The 22,718-nt window shown below is 60.9% G+C and overlaps 1 protein-coding gene across 4 annotated transcripts in view; it reads right to left on the minus strand.

Annotated features, from left to right (window-relative positions):
• Positions 1-1,568: 1,568 nt before the first annotated feature.
• The window catches only part of Baiap2 (BAR/IMD domain containing adaptor protein 2), a 65,221-nt gene continuing 44,071 nt past the window's right edge, over positions 1,569-22,718 (minus strand). The window contains exons 7-15 of one of the 4 annotated variants that reach the window (XR_013092733.2): positions 16,007-16,159; positions 13,397-13,621; positions 13,036-13,237; positions 12,524-12,725; positions 11,493-11,561; positions 10,879-11,041; positions 9,449-9,483; positions 2,753-2,879; positions 1,571-2,304 (exon numbers count right to left, since the gene is read on the minus strand). Coding sequence is in view for 3 of the 4 variants with exons in the window: in XM_076871635.2 (XP_076727750.1) it covers positions 2,810-2,879; positions 9,449-9,483; positions 10,879-11,041; positions 11,493-11,561; positions 12,524-12,725; positions 13,036-13,237; positions 13,397-13,621; positions 16,007-16,159 (1,119 nt within the window). In the remaining variant the exon portion in view is untranslated. Of the gene's footprint in view, positions 2,880-6,911; positions 6,958-7,487; positions 9,037-9,448; positions 9,484-10,878; positions 11,042-11,492; positions 11,562-12,523; positions 12,726-13,035; positions 13,238-13,396; positions 13,622-16,006; positions 16,160-22,718 lie in introns of those variants that run through there. The other 3 variants (XM_076871637.2, XM_076871635.2, XM_076871636.2) reach the window with 3 other exon arrangements.

Below are 22,718 nucleotides of genomic sequence, written 5' to 3' on the forward strand. Positions count from 1 at the left end.
GGCGCCATCGCCTATGGCCCCCCACCACCTGCTGGCCATCCCAGGTGGGAGGTTCTTGCTAGAAATCACTGCAAGCTTTCCCCCCCCCCCCCCCCCCCCCCGCCCCCTCGCCCGGCTCCGCCACCTTCTTGGAGGAAGGGCCCTAGACCACCCCTGCCATTCACGTTCCCAGTCCACTGCCAGGTCCCCCTCCAGGCACCCTTGCCCACTGCTTGACAAGTCCCTTCAGATCCTCTAAGCTTCCCTCAAAGCCCACCTCCTCCCGGGAGCCTGCCTACCTCTCCTCCCCCAGATAGACCCAGCCCCTACAGCTGTCTGGCCTGGGCAAGGGCCTGCCATCATCCCCAGTACTGACAGGCCCATTACCAGGCGGCGATTGCATAACCCTCGACACCCGCTTCCAAGGGGCGGTTTCCCCATCTGCAGGAGGACGTGGAGGGCCTTTGCTGAGCATTGTTGGGCCTGGGTTGGGGAGAGGTGGTGGAGGAGAAACAGGCCCACCTAGACTCTGACCTGCAGGGAAGAGGCCTGCCCCAGGCCCTGGTGGGAGTGCCGGGGAGGGTCCTGGAGTCTGGGATGGGCAGTTCTTCCTACTGCTCACTGCAACCCCCTTGCCAGGCCCTGCAGCCAGTGCTGGGGCTGGTTGCCCTGAGGCGTGAGACCTGAGCAGCGGCCCTCGTGAAGGCTGGCGTCACTGGAGGCCCTGCCCAGGCAGCAGCAAGGATGGTGAAGGGGAAGGGGACTCCAGTGCCGCAGTGCCCCCTGCAGCATTCTGGAGAAGCAGGTGGACAGAAAACTGGCTGTGCAAGGACACTCGCGCTGCCCTGGGGGCAGAATGTGACTGGACACGGGTTTGCTGTCGGCCTGGGGATGCTTGTGGCGCGATGGGTGTCTCCACATACATGCACACTCCAGAGGGGCCCACTCCCTGGGCCTGGGTGGCCCCACCCTGCGGCCACCCTTCTGCCTGGCTGCTGCTGTTGGACTGCTTGGCTTCAGGCCTGGGGACCCACCCTTGGCCACGGGCCTGCATGCCTTGCCTGGCTGGCTTCCTTCCTGTGTTCACAGGACATTTGTGTCCTTGGCCAGGCAAGGCCTGGCCCCAGATGAGGTCAGGCCTTCAGATCTCCCTGCACCCTTCCACCTTGGTCTGGGTTTGCTTGGTGCAAGAAGAGGCCCCTGGGCTCCGTGTCTCCAATGCCCTTATCTCCGAGTGACTGTTCCCTTCACTGCCTCTACCCACAAGGCCCTTCCCATAGGGTCTGGGATGCTCTCTTTTGGTGCCCTCCTGAGCTGCAAAAGGCAGCCAGAGGCACCAAGAGGGGCTTCCAGGCCTCACCCCACTACCGGCCCTGTTCTAGAGGTGCCCTCGGCAGGCTGGTACAGGTAGCTCCCCTCCTTGGGATAGTGCCTGGCCCCGGGCCCCAGCAGTCAAGGGACAGTGGGGGCTCCTGCCACAGGGAAATGGGGAAGAGGCGGGTACGCAGGCAGCACAAGGAAGTATTTTTGTAACCACGGTTGCTGGAGTGAATGGAAATGGGGTGATTTTAAGTTATTGTTGCCAAAGAGAAAGTTTATTGTTGCTTTGGGGGTGGGGAAGGGACATTTTTTAGTTTGTGTGTGTGTGTGTGTGTGTTTTTTTTTTTTTAATTAGTTTGAGGCTTCAGAAGCTGGTGCAATGATTTTCTTGTTCTTTTTTGTTTTTTTAAGAGAAACCACGCTAAGAAAAAAAAATCTTGTGCTCAGTGTCTTCTTTGGTGTCTGTAGACAAAGCCCTGGGGGGCTTGCCAGCCACCAGCTGTCTGGGGATAGGAGGCACACCCTGGTGACCTGACACAGCTGTCAGGGCAGGAGACCCCCAAAACCCCCTCTTCCTGGGTGAAGAGGGCGGACCCAGACCTCCCTAGGGCAGTCCCCCCACCCTTCCAGGGGCTGTGCCTGCCCCTTGGCCCAGCAGTGGGTAGAAGAGGCAGAGGCTTTGGAGGAGCGAGGATTTCTGTGCTCCCTGCGGTTCCATGTGCCACCTGAGCTGTGGCGCAGCCTCCCGTGTAGACAAGCCAGGAGCTCAGAGCCCTCCTTGGAGGGTCTCTGAGGAGTGAGCTCTGCTCAGGAGCTTTGAAGTTTGTATCCAGCAAAGGCTCAGCCCCTGTAGGAAGCAGCTGGGGGGTAGTCCCGTCCCACCCAGGAGTCCTGGGCAGAGTCAGGACCCCACCAGCCAGCAGGCACACAGCTGGTGACCCCGGGCACACTGCCAGCAGCAGAGTTCTGGATGGGAAGTAGGGCTCAGGCAGGGAGGAGACGGGCCTGGAGAGAGGCAGGACGGAAGCCGGGCAGAGCCCACTCAGTCCCCAGGAACAGCAGACAGAGCCCGGGGGAAGCTTGGTGCTAAGATAAATCACACTGGAGAACAGGGTCCACCCAGGCCCACAGATCACACCTGGCCCGGGGGGTGGGGGCAGCCGTGTACTGAGCAGGCTCGGGAGGTGAGAACAGCAGTAGGCGCCCTTCCAGCCACAGCTGACCCGTGTCTTCCTGTGACCAGGGGTAACTAGAGCGCTTGGCCTGGAACCAGAGGTGCCTGCCCTAAGAGGACCAGCCTCTCTGCCAAGGCCATGGCAGGACCAGCAGGCCTAGGGTTCTCAGGGTCACCCCCTGGTCAGTCCCGCCTGTCACCAATCCTAGGAGCAGCCAAGATTCAGATCCAACTGAGCTGAAGGGGGCTTGGGCCTTGGTCTTCCCAACAGGAACTCACAGGTGGTGACAGCATCAGGTGTATGGGTGGCACAGTGTGGCACTGCAGGCGTGGCTGTCAGTTGAGGAGGGGAGCAGACCTGTCATTGGTCACCGTTGGCTTCAGCTGGACGTTGGCAAAGGGATTCCTGAGGAGAGAAGAGTGATTTCAGTTTGGGACAGTTGCTCTGGACAAGCCGTGCCACCCAGGCTGCCCTGGGACTGCAGCAGGGACTCCAACAGGCCACTTTAGAACTTAGAGCTGTGGACAAGGGGGGTGCTGGGGCCAGAGCCAGGCATTCTCTGCAAAGCCTGCTGACCCCTGGTGTAGCCAGCCTCTCTTCACCCTACATGCTCTGGACAGGGCACCCCCACTTCACACTGGCAACCGTCCCAGAGAGGTATGGTGGGGGCACACTGCAACCCTTCCGGTTTCAGAGGGTACAATCAGGTCAGCCCCCACCACCAGGCCAGGCTGAGGAGCAACTGGGCTTGATGGCCCATCAACACATAGGACACAGCTTGGCAGGCGACACGAGCTGGCCCAGGCATGCAGGCGTCACTGCAGACAGGCAGACACACAGACATGAGGTGTGCTGGCACCTACAGGCTGGGGGTGGACGTGGTGGCCCCTGCCAAGGGCTGGCTCTTTCTCCACTGGGCGGCGGTTTCCCCAGGGAGCTGAGCCCTCCCCAGGGGTCCCTGGGCTGCAGCTGATACACAAAGAGGACTCAAGAGACGAGAAGTGGAAATGGAACGAGATGAGCACAGAGGGCACAGCACCAGCCTGGTCCACTGGGAGCCTCTTCTCGTCAGTCCCTGTCAGGCTCAAGAGGACCTTCCCAGGCTGGGACAGCAGGGGGCGGCAGGTGGGTAGGTCAGGCAGCTCCACAAGGGACAGCACAGATGGCGTGTGAACACAGGACTCGCAGGCACAGGACTGTGCTCCTGGAACGTGGGCTGGGCTCTGGAGCCGTTACCTGGAGTGGGGTCACCTCTGGCCCAGCTGGGTCCTCGGGAGCCTGGGTGAGCCAGCAGCAGGCCTGTGGGCAGGCACTCCATCCAGCATGCCCAGGAGGACGCCCGCAGGCGGGGGCATCTCCCTATGCTTTCCCAAGGACTTCGTGTTTTCTACAAATTGGAAACACTGTGAGGCTTGGAAAAGATGAAATGAGAAGACGGACAGGCCACGTGGTCTGGAGGACCTCAAGACGGCGTCGCTCCTACGGCTCTGATGCTGACTGACCGCCTTTGGCTCACAACATCCAGAGTCCAGGGCCAGTGCCGGCTCTGCTGCAGCCGGGGGCTCTGCCCAGGGCTGGGCTTCTCTTCAGCTCAGGGCAGGCAGCTTCCCACTGCTGCCCGGAGGCCAGAGAGGGCCGGGGTGCGATGGTCAGGCCTACCCGCGGACCACACCGGCTCCCGAGAAGAGCTCCAGGGCCAGGGGGCATGGGCAGGTTTCTGTGGAGGGTCTGTGCCAGGACAGAGGGTGGAGCAGACCGTCCCAGGTGCCAGAGCTGGGGTGGCTCCAGACGAGGGCCCAGACAGGACGGCCGAGTCACCTACAGCACGCCGCACCTCCCTCTCACCCAAGCTGTCCCCGACAGACACGGCACCAGTCAGGACGACCCGGAGCTCAGGCCTAGGGAGCCCTCCTGCGAGGGTCTCCACTCTAACCCACGTTCTCCTTTCTGCGCCTCCACACAGTGGAGCGCTCGGAGCCATCCAGACCGAGTTTCTGAGGAAACAGGGTCTTGGGACCCTGCACGCTGTCATCTCACCACCCCCACAGAAGGCCACCACCTCCAGGAGCTGGAAGAGCAGGCTCTTGAGTGACTCTGGGGAGCTAGCCTGGGTGACTCCTTGGGGCCATGCAGCGTCTCCCTGTACGTGTGCCAGCAAGCAGATCCCATGGACGTCTGCCCACAAGGGAGGAGATGCTCCCGTCTGAGCACGGTTGGTGGACAAGCAGCTAGAGTGTGCCGGGCCAAGGGAAGTCACCAAGCCATGTCCAGGATCGGGGGGCTGGAGATAGGGCATGCCCAGCCAGGACACAGGACACCTGAGGACACCAACGTGCAATGGCCCTCTCCCAGGGCAGAGCAGGGCTGCTGGCTGGTCAGGGCTGAGAGGTGGGCAGCAGGGTGGGCCACCACCAGGGCAGAGGTCAGGGGAGCTCCACGCCATCTTGCAGTTGAGGGCCCAGGACCTGCTTGAATGGTCTGGCGGCCCACAGGCTGGGACGCAGGTAGCCGCCTGTGAGGGACACTGTCACCAGGAACTTAAACAGTCTGAATCCCTGAGGCCACATGGCTCGCATTTCAGGCTGACAGAATTCAAGAGCAGCATGGACTTCAGGGTCAGCACGGTCGTTTTCTAAGCCGACCACTTGCATGAGAAACAGGGAGTCTGAGAGCAGACTGGGCTGCCTGGAGGACAGAGCCGAGCTCAGAGCGCCACATGAGTGCCTTCCTGTGTCCACAGAGTGGCAGCACCCACAGAAGCTGTGACTAGGAACTGAACCTCAGGGGCTTCTACCATTGAGCTACGTCCCCAGACCTAAGTTGCTGAAGCTGGCCTCGAACCTGGGACCCTCCTGCCTCAGCCTCCTGGGTCTCTGGGATTAAGGTGTGTGCCATGGTGCTAAGCTCTGGAGTTGGCCTGAGAGTGGGTGGTGCCTTGGCACTTGCCTCTCCGTTCTCATGCCAAGCCCCCTCTCAGGGCCCTAAGCTAGGGAGGAGGGCACTTGTCGACCAACTAGAGATGGCCTTTGACCCCACCCAGGGGAGCTGAAAGGCCAGGTAGACACTGGCTGGGAAATGGCTCGACATGCCACGGTGTGGTGCTGGCTGCTGGCACACTCGCATCCCCTGACGCCCAACAAATTCCCTGGTCCATGCCTCAGTCTAAGTGAGGGATGTGGGTCCAGGCAGAGTCTTCCAGCCTCCTGGGCCTTCAGGTGAGGACAGCCTGGCCACCAAGGGGCTCAGAGGGCCCGGGGCAGGAAGGTGGGCAAGAGGGTAGGCTTCCCAGGGAGCACCTGTGGGAGGGCGACAGGACAGGAAGGAGGGCAGGAGGGTAGGCTTCCCAGGGAGCACCTGTGGGAGGGCGACAGGACAGGAAGGGGGGCAGGAGGGTAGGCTTCCCAGGGAGCACCCGTGGGAGGGTGACAGGGCAGGAAGGGGGGCAGGAGGGTAGGCTTCCCAGGGAGCACCTGTGGGAGGGCGACAGGACAGGAAGGGGGCATGCCTTCCTGCCCCCAGACTTCAGGAGCTTTCGCACAGAGCCTTCCACATTCATGCTGCAACTCCCCAACAGAAGTGAGTCCCACAGGAGCCCGGTCTGGGACTGCCTGAATGGTCTGGCTGCCACGGGTTGGGATATCCCTTGTAAGGGATGCAGGCCCTGGCCTCACAGGCCACCCTCCTGCAGTGTGGGGTGGGAGGGCAGCAGGAGGCCCCCTCCACTTGGTGAGTGTGTGCACAGCAGGGCCACGTGATACAGTGAGGGCTGAGGAAGACCCCTCCTGTTCCCAGCTGCCTGTCTGCTCCTCCGCCAGCAAAGGAGCCATCAACCAGCAAAGGGGCTGGAGGCTGATGGGGGCGCCCTGGGTTTGGTGGCAGAGGGCCACTCCTGGGCAGTCTCCCCAGTGTCTTGGGACTGGCTGAGGAGATGGGGGCACTTAGAAAGGTTAAGATCAGAAGGCAGTGGGCAGCAGGCTCCAGACCCTCTTGTCTCCAGTACCCTGAGCCTGGGCCCAGCTCTGCCCAACTATGATGCTCACCGGACAGGCTCAGAGCCCATCACACCCTCCAGAAAAAGACCCCTGCTGGTGCTCTGTGGTCAGTCTCAGGGGCTTGCCAGGGCCACCCTGTGATTGTGGCTGAAGCACCCAGCAGGGGCAGGAGGAGACAGAGGCACGGCAGCCCACACAGTGAGGGCAGTATCAGGGTGGACAGGACAGAACCGCAAGCCTCCAGGGGAAAAGGGAAGACCAAGGAGCCCAGAAGGGAACCAATGGAAGGAAGGCCCGGAGACCCGAGCGCAGCAGCTGGGCAGACCCCCAGGCCCTGCCAGGCAGGTGGGCCCCTGCCCACCAGGCTACCCTGGCCCAGGCGGGGGTCCATCCAGATCCACTGCAGATGCAGACAGATGGGCATAAGAAGACCAGGACAACTTACTAACTAGTCAGGGGCAGCTCAAAGTCTGGCCACTTCCACATCCGTGCTGCAAGGAAACACAAGGCTCAGTTGGTGGGGCATGAGGGAGCAACAGGTGGTCAGGGGACCCTGCAGGGAACTGAGGCCAGAAAGGCTGGGGACACCAGGGGGCCAGTGCAGGCTCCAGAATCCTGGAGCCCAGAGCACAGCTGCCAGGCAGAGCCGGCTGCAGCACCTGCAGGCTGCCTTGCTATTCAGGTCTACAGGAGGCCGAGCAGGGGCTAGAGGGCTAGGCAGGCACAGGCAGGGGCTACCTTCCCCGCCTGGAGCCTGCCCAGGCCCCACCAGGATCTGCTCTCTCACCTGGGGCAGTACCACCAGTGAGCCCAGTGAAGAAGGGTGGCAGCAACGGCACTGGACTCAAAGGGGCCAGCACTGTCCACAAACCTAGGTCCTTCCAGCAAATGACCCCAAGGTGCCCTGCAAAGCCCACCGAAGAGGCTATAGATCGGTGCCTGGAGGCGTGGCCTGGCCAATGAAGCCTGGACACATGCCAGGGACTGGAAGGAGGCGCCAGACCCAACTTGGTGCAATAAATAAAACTTTTATTCAAACAGTGAACTGCAGTACAGGGCACAACTCAGATTAAAAAAAAAAAAAAAAAGGAAAGGAGAAAGGAAAAATATCTCCAGCACTTTACATCTTCATACAGGTTTTGTGTGTTGTGTCTACATTCATCCATTGCACATGGAATCCCCTGGATTTGAAATCTTTTAGCAAAATGGGACACGGAAAGTTCTTCACACAGTCCAGGTTCTGGCTGTGCCCCCTTTAGCATCCTGGGCTGCCTGTGCCTGCAGCTGCGGCTTGCAGACACCACAGCCGCGTCCCAGTCCTCGGCAGTGTATGGAGGCTCTGGCTAAACACCTCCGACAGGCCTGTCTGCAGCTTCGTGAAGGCTCCCAGTGGCCACAGGGCCCAGCCAGCTGCACCTTGGCTCAGCCACTCAGAATTTAGTTGTGTGAAGAGACAAAACCAGTAGCCACTGAGTCCAGTGTGCTTGCTTCTAAAGTCACCAAGACACACAGAGAGACGAGAGTGTTTAGGAGGAACTGGGGCAGGGGCTGCCTGCTCTCCCCGCGGGAGGCGCGAAGCGCCTGCCCAGAGCCCCCTGGGGTGGCCTTGCCAGACCAGCTGCGCACACCCTGCCCCTGCAGTCCGGGGGCCACAGGGAGCTGCGACTCCCTCGCAGGCTGGTTAAGGAAATGGCTTCCAAAAAACAGGGAGGGGTGGTCTCTGGAGGTCTTTGGAATGTCCTCGTGCGGCCAGGAGCGCCTGCTCTGGCCCCTGCTCCTGCCAGTGCACTGCGGGGGCAACACCACCCCACTACTGAGACGCCACACACTGCTCTGTGTACTCCTGTCCCGCAGTGTCCACCAAGGAAAGAGGCCCCTGCCTGGTCTGGTGGCCTAGCAGGGCAGGGCCTAGGGTTGTGGCCTCCCTCACAGGAGTGGCCAGCTTCCTCAGGAGGCCCCCCTGAGCTCAGCATGAGCCCCCTTTCTTGGTGTGGCCCTTGAAGGGGCTGGGTGGGCTGGGGCCTCAGGGCGGAGCCTCTGGGGCCCCGGAGCCTCTGTACTGGGAGACCCAGTGTGCCAGGGGCAGATGCAGAGTGACAGTGCGGACACCGAGGCCATGCAGATCTTTTTTTCAGGAAAAAAAAAGTCCTTTTCCTGTTTTTCTCTTTTTTTTTTTTTTTTTTTAAAGGTTTTTCTTTTTCTCTGAGCTCTAGACCTGGCCCGTGGCGAGCCTCACAAAGGGGTGTGCGTCGCAGACACCGCAGGGCCAGGCAGCGGGCGAGGACACTACGCTGCTGCCCGGCCAGCAGGCCCCGCCTGGCAGTTTCTGCTTGAGGCTGGGGACACACGGGTGGGGGTGTGAGCGCGGGGGGCGCAGGGAGCAGCACCATGGACCCTGGGGGATCGCAGAGTCTGGGGTCACCAACCAAAAGGCGGGGGCAGGTGGGAAAAAAACAACCCAAGAACAAACCGACGAGAGCGGAGGAGGGAACCGGTGGAGGCGGGGGCTCTTCAGAGCAGCTGCCCGTGGTCAGCGTCCTCACACTGTGGACACCAGCGTGCCACTGCCACTGTGGAACAAAGTATAATACTGGACAGCTGCCCAGGTGCGCACCACTCTAGCCAGAGGCAGCAGGCCCACCGCCGGCAATAGCCTTCTCCATCAGCTCTGGCTGGCCAGAGCCTGGCCACGGCCTCAGGAGTGGGCAATGTAGAAGCCAAGACAGGAATGCGCTCTGTGGCGACCGAGGCTGCCCAGGGCTCAGGAGTCAAGGAGGCAGGCAGGCAGCCCTCTCTGACCCTGCTGGGGTGGACGGGGCCAGCTGGATGCCAGGGAGAAAGAGCAGGGCTAATACAGGGTCCTACTCTGGTGGAGGCTGAGCCCCAGCAGGGCTCCCCAGGAAGAAGAGACTCAGGTCCCAGCACCCCCATCGAGCCACTGGTGCACCCGCCCAGCCTCAAGAGCCGTTCGAAAGCCCTTACCTGCTCATGGACCGCGCCCCGTAGTCCTCCAGACCCTGGGGAGGGAAGGCACATAGTCAGCCTGGGGATACAGGCCCCTGGCACTGTCCACAGGGACTTCTCTGCCCCGGGCTGAGACTGGGCTCTGGAGGCCTGCACTTGTCTCCACCCTCTCTGGCTGCAGTGGCTGTGGGCATCCTGGAGCCCTTGGTTCCCCGTGGTGACATGGGAACCTCCCAAATTAACGGGATACCTCCTCATCTAGCCAATGGCCTCCTGGACTATGTGAGCTGTTGGCACATGAAACTACCTCCACACAATGGGGCCTCCCTGAGAGCCAAGGCCCAGAAGGAACACTGGCTGTTCAGGTGGAGGACAAAAGGAGAGGCCAGGGCTCTCTGGAAGTCTTGCAAAACAAGAGGGGCCTCACCAGGAGGCCAGACCTTAAGCAAGTGATGTGCAGAGGCTGGCCCTGGGGGTAGGTATGACCAAGGTGGGGGCGATGGACGTGTGCCTGTAGAGGACATTGGGCAGGCAGAGGCCAGTGCGGGGGAGGGCAGCTGGTGAAAATGGGTACCTGGCCAGGAGTCTGGGCTGGCCTTGGGCCATTTGTCCCTCTGAGTCCCAAACCATAGCTTCCTAGAAATGTCTGGATCCTGGGGAGACAACACTGTCTAGGTGGGAACACCCTGGGCGTGAGGCTGGGTGGGGATGGCTATGGACAGCTGTCTCACCTCTGCCAGCCTGGTCTGACCACTGGACATCAAAGGGTGGGTAGCCTCACCATCTTTGACTCTCCCAGCCTTGAATCAAAGCTCAAGACCACAGGGACATGAAGGTGACTCCCTGCTTGGAGACTGGCCTGTGCCCAAGGCCCGTGGGCTTCCTGCTGTTGCCACATGCTCTAAGCATGGACTCCAACACATGGACACCCTGAACAGAGCCACACCCACCCCCTGCCAGCGAACCATCCAGGGCCTAAGACTTCAGCCTCAAATGGCAACCTCTGGTCTCCAGTACTGGACGGCGTGACCCTCCAAGGCCACACTGACTGGAGGGTTCTGGTCCTATCCTGAGGGTTCAGGCAGCAGGAGCTCCTGGGACCACCTGAACTCTCTGGGAGAGGAGCCTGGGAATCTGCTCTTCCCTGACCCCCGGGGAGGGGTCCTCCTGAGCAGTGCTGGGTGCCAGGACAGCCCTGAGGCTAGCCACTCTCAACCCGGTTAGCACAGCCAGACCAGGAAAGGACAGCGAGCAGCCAAGGCTAGAAGAGGGGGCTGTGTGGGGCTGGCACCAGCAGTCACCTGTAAGATGTGTGGACACAAGTCCCAAACCACAGAGACCTCACCCCAGGCCAGCAGGGTAGGAGACCCAGATACTGCCCAGCACCAGGCACCTGGCCCCTCAGGGGAGACTGGTATGGGGATGCCAGCCAAGGTCCCAGCACTCACCTGGGAGAAGGCAGGCACAGCCACGCTGTAGGGTCTCTGCTTGAAGGTGCCAGCTGTCTGGGTGGGGAAGGCCCGGGAGGATGTGCCGTAGTCAGGGGGCGGGAGGGCCAGGTCGTCCTTGTCCAGGAGATTGCCCGTGCTGCTGCTCTTGCCCTGCTGGAGGCTGTGGGGGTGCAGGGCTCAGGGGAGGCCAGGCAGCCCGCAGCCCAGCCCCCATGGCCCCCCAGGGAGCCCAGCAATGTGGCTATGGTGCCTTCACATGGCGCACTCTCGCTGGGCCCTGCCAGGCTGCCCCAAGACCCGGCTGCAGCCATGCTAACCCAGTGGGCTTCCCTGCTGGCCTCCCTGCTTCAAAAGATAAACAGGGTACGGCCCCCACCATGATGGATCAGCCAAAGGCTGCCCACGCAGCCCCAGTGCCTTACCGCCCAGAACCCGTGGGGGCCAGGCCAGCCTCGAGGCCCCACCCCACCCACCTCACAGGCCTCAGACGAGCAGTGGGACCTGTGATGGCAGAGGAGCAGGGCCCAGCTGCGCTCCGTGTGCTCCCACCACAGCACTCTCCAGGGCTGAAGGCCAGGTGCCCCCATCTGCGACCAGGGTGGCATGCTCACCTCATATGCAACCTGTCACTGCCGTCACTGTCCAGGACCCGGGTGTAAGAAAAGGGAAACCAGCCCCGCCTGGAAGAGAAGCCCCGGTGAGAGGATTCCCCGCTGCACCGTAGGTCTTCAGGCCAGCAAGTGAGTGGCGTTCCAGCCTCTGCCAATCACCATCAGACTCCAAATCCCACCCATCTCCCAGCCTGGCTATGCCGGCTGTACCCTGGTCCCCCGGCCCATGCTGGATCCACACTCAGCCCTGAGGGCAAGATAGCTCTATGTCCCTCTCTGATGGAGCCATGGGCCTAGCTGCCACCACCACAGGCTGGGCAGGGTCCCTGTGGAATCCCAGGCACAGCTGTGCTCCATCTGCCACATAGCCCCTTGCCAAGGCTCCAAAGCCAGAGAAGCCGCTGGAAGAGGAAGACGGGACCTCCTGTCCGCAGAGACCCCTCTCCTGGGCCATGGTTGCCCTTGACCCAGAGAAGTGCCAGGACATCAGACCACCTCAGCTGTCTTCCCTCTTGCTATGACACACCTGGACAAAAGAGGCCCTGGGACAGGAGCCCCCAGGTGCAGCAAGAGTGGCATGTTGGCACAGGCTCTCTGCAAACAGGCATTATCTGTGGTGGTACAGCCTGCAGGACATGGTACCACCACTGAGGCCAGGCCAGAGACGCAGGAGCACAAAGGCTGGGGGTCTCAGGCTCTGTCACCTGCCTGGGAGACCACAGGCCTTGCCACCGGGAAGCTAGGAGTGCTACAGAAAATATGCATCCAGAACACCACTCAGCACACCAAACTGAGTGGCAAGGAAAGATGACGCAGTGGCAGAGGGGACTGTCAATGAAGAAAGCTGTGAAGGCTGCTGCCCCACATGGGCAAGCCCTCGGGTTCACCTCATCCCAGGAGGACCTAAGACCTGGACCATCCATCCGTCCCCACAGAGAACCAGCACTGTGAGCACATCGGAGCCGCAGTGTCCCTGTGCTCACTAGGGACCAGTGTGCCTGGAACCCACTCTCGCCCCACTGGATACTCACATCTTGGTCTTCTCACTCTCGCCGTAGTGCCAGCCGTCACGGGCCTCAGGCACCAGCAGGGTGATGAGATCGCCCTCCTTGAAGCTCAGCAGTGTGCTGTTGTCCCCAGCCGCGTGGGAGAAGATGGCTTTAACCCGCATGCGGCCATTGCGCTCCAGGCCGGCTGCCATGGAGCTGGAGCGTGGGAGAGTCTTGTTCTCAGCTGTTGGGACAATGGGGGCCGGTGTGAGGGGCTATCCACGGCAGAGGGAGCCTGTGGCACTAGCCAGGGTGCCTGAATGCCCTGGGCAGGTGTGAGGTGCTACCATGGCTGAAGGAAGCCCTCCTGAGCCCAGGGACAGGGCTCTGCCTCCCTGCACACATGGCACTCCCAGCCTGATGTGCACTGCAGGCCCATGCTCGGTAAGCCCCTGCAAGCACGTGCACAGGCCTCTGACAGCTCAGGGCTCAGGGTCTCCCAGGCCTGCCCCTCTCCTGGGCAGGGTCCCCGCCCAGCACCCTTGGGGCCTTACTGGTAGCGTAGCTGTTCTTCGGGGCCACGCTCTTGCGCACGGGGAGTGTGTTGGAGTAGGAGTCGCTGAGCTTGCTCTGCGACTGTGGGGGAGACAGGGGCTTGGCCTGAGCAGCCTTGCGGTCAGCCCAGGGGCTGTAGTCCTCGCTGTCTGGGCCTGTGACACCATTCATGATGGGTGCATTCTCCTGGGCAGACATCCGCTGGAGAGAACAGGAGGCAGGGGTGAGGTGTTATAGCCCTTTGTGTCCCATGGGGGGCCCTGGGCTTGGCACACTGGGGTGTCCCTCAGAGAAGGGGCAGCCACCCAAGCAAAGGGGCCCACCCCCATGTCCGTATACTCCAGGAGGTCCAGGACTCACCCCCACAAATGGGGCCAGTTCAGGGGGCACCGGCAGGGGCTTGGCCCCCGGAATGGGGTCTGAGATGACCAGGTTAGACTTGGAGGCTGACAGGGCGCTGGGGAGGATGGAGCCATTGCTGCTAGCCATTTGCTGCATCAGCTGGACGGCACGGTCTGGGATCTTGTTGGGGTCAGCACAGGCCTGCTGCCACAGCGGCAGCTTCTGGGCCAACAGGTCCTTGCCCTGAAGTGGAAGAAACAGGACAAGGAGGAACTCAGGCAGCCGCAGGCTCCTTGTGGAGGGCAGAGCCCAGAGGCACTGAGCACCATCACACTACACGTGGTCTCCTTGCTGGCACTGACGGCAGCTCTTCATCAGGTGCCCCAGAGTGAGACAGGTGAAACATGGCCTTGTACAAAAAGGTCTACCATGGGCTGAGGTTGGGCTCAGTGGCAGAGTGCTCGCATGGCACCGGTGAGGTACTGGGTTCCATCCTCAGCACCACATAAAAAGAAATAAATAAAATAAAGGTACTGTGTCCAACTACAACTAAAAAGAAGTGGTTGGGTGACTACCCAGCCAGGGCCTGGTGCACTATCACAAGCTGTGAAGGTGGGGAGCTTCAGGGTGAGAACCAACTGAGGCTAAATCCTGGGAAGACTCCCAGGGACCTGGAGCAAGAAGTGGGCAGGGGGTTCACACAGCCGCCCCAGGACGCACGGCTCCTCCGTGGGCAGACTACGTGTCACTAGGGAAAGAACCACCAAGAGGCAGGAGAGGAAGCTGACTGGGGGGAGGGAGGGCCCAGTCTGGCCAGGCCTGGCTGCTGGAACTGCAGGAGAGGACAGTACTGGGGCTCATTGCCCCTGTTTCCTCCCAGGGCCAGAGCCTGGCTCTGCCTCTGGAGGACACGGGTCTGCCTGGGATATGCCCGTGGGCATGAGCACAGAGGGTGGACGCCGGGCAGGTAAGCACAGGTGTTAAGCTAAGGTCTCCTTTAGGGAGTCCTGTGTGTAAGGACCTCCAAGGGTCTGGAGCAGGCCTCCAGGCTGCTGACCCAGGCAGAGTTCTGCTCTCCCTCCCTGATCCTCACAGGGCCTGGCCCCCACTAGAGGGCGCAGGCCACGGCCACTGTCGCCCTGCAAGCACCACGTAGCCCAGCTTGGCTCTGATGCTGAGGCAGGGCAACCAGAGGCAAGTGGGAGGAGGCATGGCCAGCAGTGTGCCCCCCTCCAGGGGTACAGATGCCTCCTGTGCACGGCTGGAGCGGACCCAGGCAAGTGAGGGTAGAAGCCTCTGGGAGGGAGTGGCGTCTGTGTCCTTGATGCTCCAGGCTACGGGGACTAACGACATGGCTCTGGATTGTGTGTGTGTGCAAGCGTGTGATGGGCAGTGCACCTGTTGGTGTTCACTTGCGGCCCCCTTGGCGTCTCCTTCACTTAGGGAACATAAGCAGGGTCTCCCCGGTGGGTTCAGCTGCCCAACAGGTCTTCTAAACTCTTGGAATGTTCCAGGGACACAATCTGATTCCATCTCAGCTCTTGTAATGGACTACGGGTGAATAAGGGCCCCGGGAAGTCTGGTGCCTAGGCCTGACTCCCTTGGGGGATGCACCAGCCCTCCAGCCCTGTCCTTCAACCCCAGGTCATCCAAGGAGAAAGCCTACTGCAGCCCCTGAGGAAATCCATCCTTAGAGAACCCTCTAGCCGTTTCTGTTCAGCAAAGGTGGACTGGTGCCTAGGACTCAGCTCCTCCCAGGGAGAATCTCCCCACCCCTCAAGGAGCTGCGGAGTGTGGCCTAGTGGAAACAGGAGGGTGTGAGCCACAGGCAGTATGGGGCCTGGGAAGGAAGCAGGACACAGCATACCCAAGTCCCATCAGGACACCCCGTGGCTTGAGGGAAGAGAACAGGAGAGGTGAGGAGCCCTCTCAGAAGGACCATGTGACAGGTCTGACTCCCTATAGTAGTGTGAAGCAGGGGCGAGGCTACGAGCAGGGACCTGGGTGCAGCTGGGCAGGGCTCAAGACTGCTCAGGAAGAAAGGCACGGGCAGGTCTGGGTGGGTGACCAAGCCATGGCAGCTACTAGACATGGCCAGAAAGGCCTGGGGGTTTGTGGCATGGTCTTGGATGGCCAGGACACCTGGCCAGAGTCAGGGAGCTTTCCACACTGCAGGGGGCAGGGCCACAGGCCCAGAGACCATTCCCAGTTCAGTTAGAGGGGCCCCCAGGGGCAGAGGTGAAGGCACAGAGCCCATGCTGCAGGGTGGCCAAGCAGAGACCCCCCCACCCCACTGGGGAGTACTGTGGGCCACTGTCCAGTCTGCCACCAGCCCATGTCTCACCAAGAATGTTCTAGAAGGACCAAAAAACGCATCCTCGAGCCCTCCTTAGTACCTGAGCTCTTGAAAAGCACCCAGCAATTTCTGATGCAGGGCTTCAAAATGTCCATATCCTTTGATCTGGTAATTCTCCCTCTAGAACTCTGTCCCCAGGAGAACAGGAGCGTGCAGGGATATTCTAACTCAGTATTACTGGACCACAACACTCCTCGACATGGCCCTATTTAGTTCACGTCCACCAGTGGCCCAGCCACAAGCAAGCAGAGCTGGAGGCCCAGACCGCTCACCTTGGAGTGGTAGGCGGCAGAGTTCTTGGCCACGGCACACTGCTTCTCCACCAGGAAACAGAACCTCCTCCGCTCCTCTGTGAGCGCCGTCTTGTAGCCATCAGACACGTAGTTCTCCAGCTCGCCCTGCTTGCTGCTGATGGCGTCGATGTACTGGGGGCATAAAGGAGAGAGGGCTGAGCCAGTGAGAACTCACGGTGGGCTGAATCCAGGCGGCCCCACGATGTAAAGGAAGGTCCTGTTCCCGCAAAGTGGAAGCTGAAACAGCTCGGCGTCAGGGCCACTCAGGACAACCGATGACCCCGTCCCCTGCAGCCACTCCTGGCATGCCTCTTCATGCCAACAGTGTGACCAAGGGTCCTGCCTCCTGCAGGGGACCCAGTGGAGGGGTTCGACTCGTCTCCTTGAGCCACAACTTGCGTGTGAGTGGCAGGCCAGCCTCTTTGTGTGGCCTCGGCCATGGCACAGAAAGGCACATGTGGAGCCACCCAGCATCCCAGCCCACGGCCATGGGGCTGCTGCTTTGTCCTCCTGCATCAGTCAGTGTTCCTGGAGCAGGAGGTGAGGACACCGGGCAGCCTGCTGTGGGTGGGAAGACGCTCTGAGGCTCTTCTCCCACCAGGCCCCACCTGAGCAGGCCAGGAGTGGGGACAGAGAAGCCCTGGTGGCCTGTTCTGCCAAGAAACCACATGGGAGAGAGTGAGAAGCCAGCCGTGGGGAGGAGAGAGAGGTTGCTGAGAGGACTGAGAAACAGCAGGGGACAAGCAGGCCTTCCTACCTCAGCCCTGACAGGACACGTGCTCAAGAACAGGACGCATGTGGTTGCAGGGCCCTAACAGGGGAGGAGGCCACCCATGACCTTGACCTTTCAGTTCAGTGTTACCCAGATGCCTACCCCTGGTGCCTCCTCCCGAGAGGCTGGGAATGTGTCCCGACATGGTGGCTTGGAAAACCCCTCAGCCTCAGAGGTGCTCTGGGCTCAGGAAAGACAGGTGGTGAAGCCACACGACAGAACCCACAGGAGCCAGCGGCACCCCCACCCCAATCCAAAGACCCAGCCATCCGTACGCCCCAGTGGCTATGAATGTGGCTCCGACTACCAACAACTGTCCTGCCCCAGCTGTTGTGTTTCCTGGGGGACCGGTAATCCAGCTAGGAAGAGTGCTTGACAAAAAACACCCCAACCTCAAGTTGAACCTCACCCAACCAGCCTCCAAGACCCCAAGACTGCACACACCAGGACGAAGGGTCTCCCAAAAAAATGTGAGCATGGAGAAGTCGATTCAGAGAGACAGTCCAATAGGGGCTGGGGGTGTGGGCAGGCCAGTCTCTCACTTGAAGAAGGTTCTGGAGGTGGGTGCAGGGATGGTCAGTGTCAGTAAGAAGGTGACTAAGGGATGTATATTCCATGATAATTTTTTAGAAAAACAGTTATCAATGGACCTTTATTTATTTATATGTGGTGCTAAGAACAGAACCCAGTGCCCCACACATGCCAGGCAAGCGCTCTACCATGATCTGCAACCCCAGCCCTGCATTACAATTTTAAACAATCTTAAAAACCAGTACAAGCAAACCCACCCCAGAGAGGCCACTGGGCACACAGTGCAGGGCGCTGTCAGGGCAGGAGCTGGGGGGAGAGCCACAAGAGGCAGGAGCACAGAGGCCAGCAGGGGGCACTGAGCCCAGGCCCCAGTCCTGTAGGCGCTTTCCCCGAGGAAGTGACAGGCACCCAGCCCCAGGGCTCTCTACCTCAGTCCCTTGGGGAGGAGTGCATCCACCTCTCCGACTTCTCTGCTATCCCTTCCATGACCTGGTTGGCAGGGATGTGCCCGAGGCCCGGTAGGTAGTGTGCGGCACTAGCACAGGGGCCATGGCTGACCTCTGCAGTTCCTAATCCAACAATCTAAAGCGACCACTTCAGTCTCCTGGAGCTCAACCTGGCCTTATGTCAAGTGTCTTCGGTGCGCCAGGTCCTTAGGGCTGGGGGAATTAATGAAGACAGAAGAAATTTCAAGCACCAAACACAATAGGCCTGTGGGTGGAGGTCAAGGTCTCTAAAGCCCTTGAGGTGGGTGCCCAGACCCCTCCGCTCCCACTCAGGCTTCCAGAGTGCCTGTCTCAATTCACCTCCTATGACCACCCCACTGGAGCCGGCACGCTGCCCACCCGACAGCTGCCTACCCCTGCTCCAGAGCCTGACCAGGCCTAGAGCTGCCCAGTGGCTTCTGCAGCATCACTTCCTGTCCTCCAGCAGGGGGCAGGCCCCGCCATGAGGGGCGGCTCCCGTCTGACTCACAGCCTTGCCTCATGTTGACTCAGCGTGGGTGGGCAGCGGAGCCCGTGGGCGAGGGGATCCAAGAGCAGGCTGTTCCCTTGGCGCCTCTCCACACACGGCTCAGCTTGGGGGTAGGGAGGAGCCCAGCTGGGTGTAGGCCTGTCCCCAACGTGGCCACCAAGGCACCCTTCTGACTGCCAGCGTGAGCGGGACAATGTGCCCCAAGGTCCAGGCCTGCCCAGGGCTGACACTGAACACAGGCCCCTGCACTGAGCGCAGCCCTCCCCTCTGGAGGGCAACTGAGAGGGCCTAAAGTGGCTGGCTCACCACCTCCACCACCAAGTCCAGGCCGCGTCCCCAGGAACAGGCTGTGGTCCTCCCAAGTGGCCGCAGGCGGGAAGAAAGATGCCTGGACACCAAGTGAGGGCCTGGGGGCCTGATCAAGCTGCTGCCTTTGGCTATGCAAAACACAGGATCAGCACCTCCTACCCCTGCTCCAGAGCCTCTATGCACGCAGAGGCACCCTCTCCAGGCAGCAGCAGAACAGCACCCCAGGGGTGTGGCCCAGGACTCCAGGAGGGTGCCCAGGAGACTGTGCCCAGGTCAGCCCAGGTCCTTTCCCAAGCTTCAAGGTAGAAGAGCCTGGACAGGGAGAGGTACACACCAGCACCAGCCTGTTGCCACCTGGAAGATCCACTTGCCCCACCCCATGAAAGTCTATTGGGGACTTTCATGTTTCAACCTGGCCTCAAAGAGGGCACCTGCCCTGGTTCTGAACTCACACCACAGAGCCACTCTTAAGTGGACAGCAGCTCTTAAGTGGACAGCTCGGGAGTGTACGAGGTTCCCAAGGGAGAGGATGGGAATCCCAGTGCCATCTGTCCTCAAGCTATAATGTATCCCTCCAGTCCCGGAGACTGCTCTACTCATAGCCAGGCCTGGAGGACGGTTGCACCCAAAGCCCAGGCCAGAGGCGGGTCAGCGTGAGACCCAGAGCCCTGGAGGGCAGCTGAGGTGCTAGTGAAAGGAAAGGCCGGGAGAGGACGCCAGCGCCGTGCCCCATGCCCTCGTGTCCAGCAAGCCACTGTCTACGGGCACTGCTTGGAACGGTTACCCCAGCACAGAGGACTAAGCCAGGACACGAGGCCCCTGGGTCCTTCGCCCCAGGAACAGCACCTTCCAAGCCAAGGCCCCGGAGCCGGCCTGCTGCCCACCCGACAGCTGGTTTCTGGGTTTGTAGGCTGGTGCTGCCCCTGCACAGCAGCCCTCGACTCCCTGTGTGCACACAGGCACTGGCCTCATTAGCAGGGTCTGGCAGTCTGTGGTGTCGGGAGGGACTGGTGCTTAAAAACTTTTGAGATTTCCACCTACTCAGGAGCCTGAGAAGGGCTGGAGCCACACAGGTCACAACCAGGAGCTCAGGAAGGGGAGACAGCAAGCAGCACTGTGGTGGGGGCTGCAGGAGCTCCAATACTGCCCATGGATCCCACTGCCTAGGGGAGTAGTCCCTGAGCCACCTGCCCAGGGCCAGCTAGGAGGGTCACAAGGACATGGGGCAGTTGCCTGCTTCAGCCTCCTGTGAGTAGTCAGCTGCTCTGAGGCCCTGACATGGCACCTGGGCTGCAGCATAGTTAGGCCCGCGAGCAACGCTCCGCGCTCCTGTCTAGGAACAGCCAACTCTCCTGACCTCCTTTTCCAGGCTACCTCGTCATGAAGGTCACCACTTTGCTGGGAAGATCCTGGAAATCTAGGCCAGGGAATGAGGAGGGCAGGGAGAGGAAGGAGGTAGCGGCCACCAAGGGGCTCCCAGCTGCTCTGCCCTAAGGCCCATGCCCTGTGTGTGGAGCGCTCGTCTCCTGGACAGTGCACGTAACAGAACACAGCCTGGGCCTGCCGTGCTCATGGTTCAGCCACTTAAAATGGCAGGAGCCGTCCCTCAGAGGCCAGGTCTCCCAGTCCCCTCCCTGCTACTCCTTGCTGAGCTGGGTGCTATGGTGACAGCACTGCAGAAACGCCCAGCCGAAAGCACCAAGACCACGGTGCGCGCCCACTTAGTCACCCAGGCACAGCAGCCCTGTAATCCCGGAAGACAGAAGGGATCGGAATGTGCACCCTCTTCTCGCAGAGCGTGCGGTGACTCAGACAGGGGAAGGGCATTCTGGAAAACTCTGAAGCCCTGTGGTTCACCTTATCTGAAGCTGTGGCGGCTTCACCCCATTTCTCCAACTCCTGGGCTGCCCCTGAAGGCCTCCTGCAGCTCACGGGCATCACCCAGGGCACAGCGGCTCCAGCGTGGAGTCACTGGGGGCCTGCGCTCAGGTCAGTGTGTGATGCTGGAGCACTGAGCCACAGGCAGCAGCGCAGCAGGTGGCTCCAAGGGCTGCAGGTGCTCAGCTCAGCCCCCACGGCTCAGGGCCACAGACAGGGCTGAGCAGGGGGCCGTGCTCCTGCGTGCAGGCTGGCAGTGGAAGGGCTGGCCATTCCACTCTGTAACATTGTTGAGGGCCAGAAATCTAATCTCTGAGTCATCTGGGACAGGCGGGTTAGAGGAGGCCATGGGGGCAAGACCCCACGATGGTACCAGTGGTTAGAGGAGAGACAGACAGACCTGAGTTGGCACACTGGCTCCACCTGACGCCACAGCAAGGCCTCATCCAATGCCAGTGCTGTGCTCTCGGACTTTCCAGCCTTCAGAACCGGGAGTTAAACAAATCCCCATTCTTTTAATTACCTGGCCTCAGGTGTCCAGTTATAGCAACAGAAAGCCGACTCAGGCAAACGTGTTTCGGGAACACATGAGGTGAGAGCACAGCACTGTTGGCAGACCTCAGGGACCCACAACCTCTGCAGTCCCCATGTTCCTGGGGAAGTATCCAGAACTTTATCAGACCACAGGGATATTCAGGAGCAGCAGGTCCCAATCGCCACCCCCCATGCTGTCCCAGACACACAATGCCAAGGCACCCCGCCCAGCACCGCACACTCCCAGAGCCATAGAGGGAGCATGGCCTCCTGTCCACACCTGCAACACACTGCCAGGGCTGGAGGCTCACAGACCAAGGTGTCCCTAAGGGCCAGGTGAGGCGTGGCTACAATGTGCACGTGGCCCAGCCCTGAGAGAAGCAGAGTGCTCCCTCCCTGGCTGCCTAGTCCTCCAGGAGATCAGGGTGGTCTGTGGTTTCTCACACTCTATTTCTCTCCAGCAAGGACCCCAGGCGGCAGGCGATCTTACTCCACAGAAGGGTGGCTCCTACCTCCTCACAGCGAGTGCCTGTCCAGACTGCTCTGCAGAGATGGTCCTGCTGTGGAGAAGCTGCCCCGTCACTCCTGCTGCGGGCCCAGCCTCCACTACCATCTCAGAAGATCGCATCTCATCTTTGCTTTGTTAATCACACACCCCTTTAAATAGAGCAAGTCTCTCTCTCAGACCACGATCAGGGAGTTTGGGCCTGAAGCTCAAAAACCAGTACAGGGGACACAACTGAGGAACCTGGAGGAGCCCAAGTCATCTGACCGCTCCCGTGTCCTGGCAAACAGGGGAGGGGACAGTTTCCTGGGACCCAGGGACCCCCACCCCAACAGCCTCTAGGGCAGGCATCCCACCCTGGACATGGGACCACTTCCTGGCTCTCACATGGCCAGTGGCAAGTGCTGTACCTGCCTACCCTTTCCACACTGCCTTGGAGAGGACAGTGAAGACTGACCTGGGCAGGGAACCTGGTACCCTTACAGCAACAGCATCCTCCACCTCAGCCCAGGAAGGCCCCAGTGGATGGGGTGGGGCAGGTCCCTGCGAGCACCAGAAGCTCCAGGGACTGGGCTGCCCAAGAAGCCCACCAGGTGGGTCAAGCAGGGCTGTTCCAGGGCCTGTGCACCCTGGGCTCAGCTGCAGGGTCAGCTGATACCTCAGGTCATTCCAAGGGTCAGGCCACCCCATGCCTGCTTCTGGCTCGTCCATCTCCCTAGGTTCCCATGTGGCTCGGGGGCCCAACGTGGGGTCTCAGCTGCCCTTCCCTCAGTGCCCAGAGCCTGTCATGGGTGAGGGAGGACAGGCCCTACTGCACCACACCCCAGGGCACACTGCGAGGCAGCGTGACTGCAGACTCCCTACAGCCACAGTGCCCTCGGCCCGGCTGGGGGTGTCACCTCACCCAGTGGCTGCTACCTGTGCTCAGGTCCATTTGCAGGAGAGCCAGGCTCGGGGAGGGATCAAACGGGACAGAAACATACTCAGGAGAAATCTGACCCTGAAAGATCTGCAGGGGGACCTGCACCAGAGGCCTGGCTCCTCCTGGTGCAGGCTCCCCAAATGCTGGGAGGGGGACCCTGCTGAAGGGGAGGCAGAATGGGAGCCCTGGAGACACTGGCCAGGTGGGACTGTCAGCCTGCCAGAGGCACTCAGGGGCTTTGAGAACAGTGGGGCATGTAACATCC

The sequence above is a fragment of the Callospermophilus lateralis genome, chromosome 11, assembly GCF_048772815.1.
Source record: "Callospermophilus lateralis isolate mCalLat2 chromosome 11, mCalLat2.hap1, whole genome shotgun sequence".
Taxonomy (NCBI): domain Eukaryota; kingdom Metazoa; phylum Chordata; class Mammalia; order Rodentia; family Sciuridae; genus Callospermophilus; species Callospermophilus lateralis.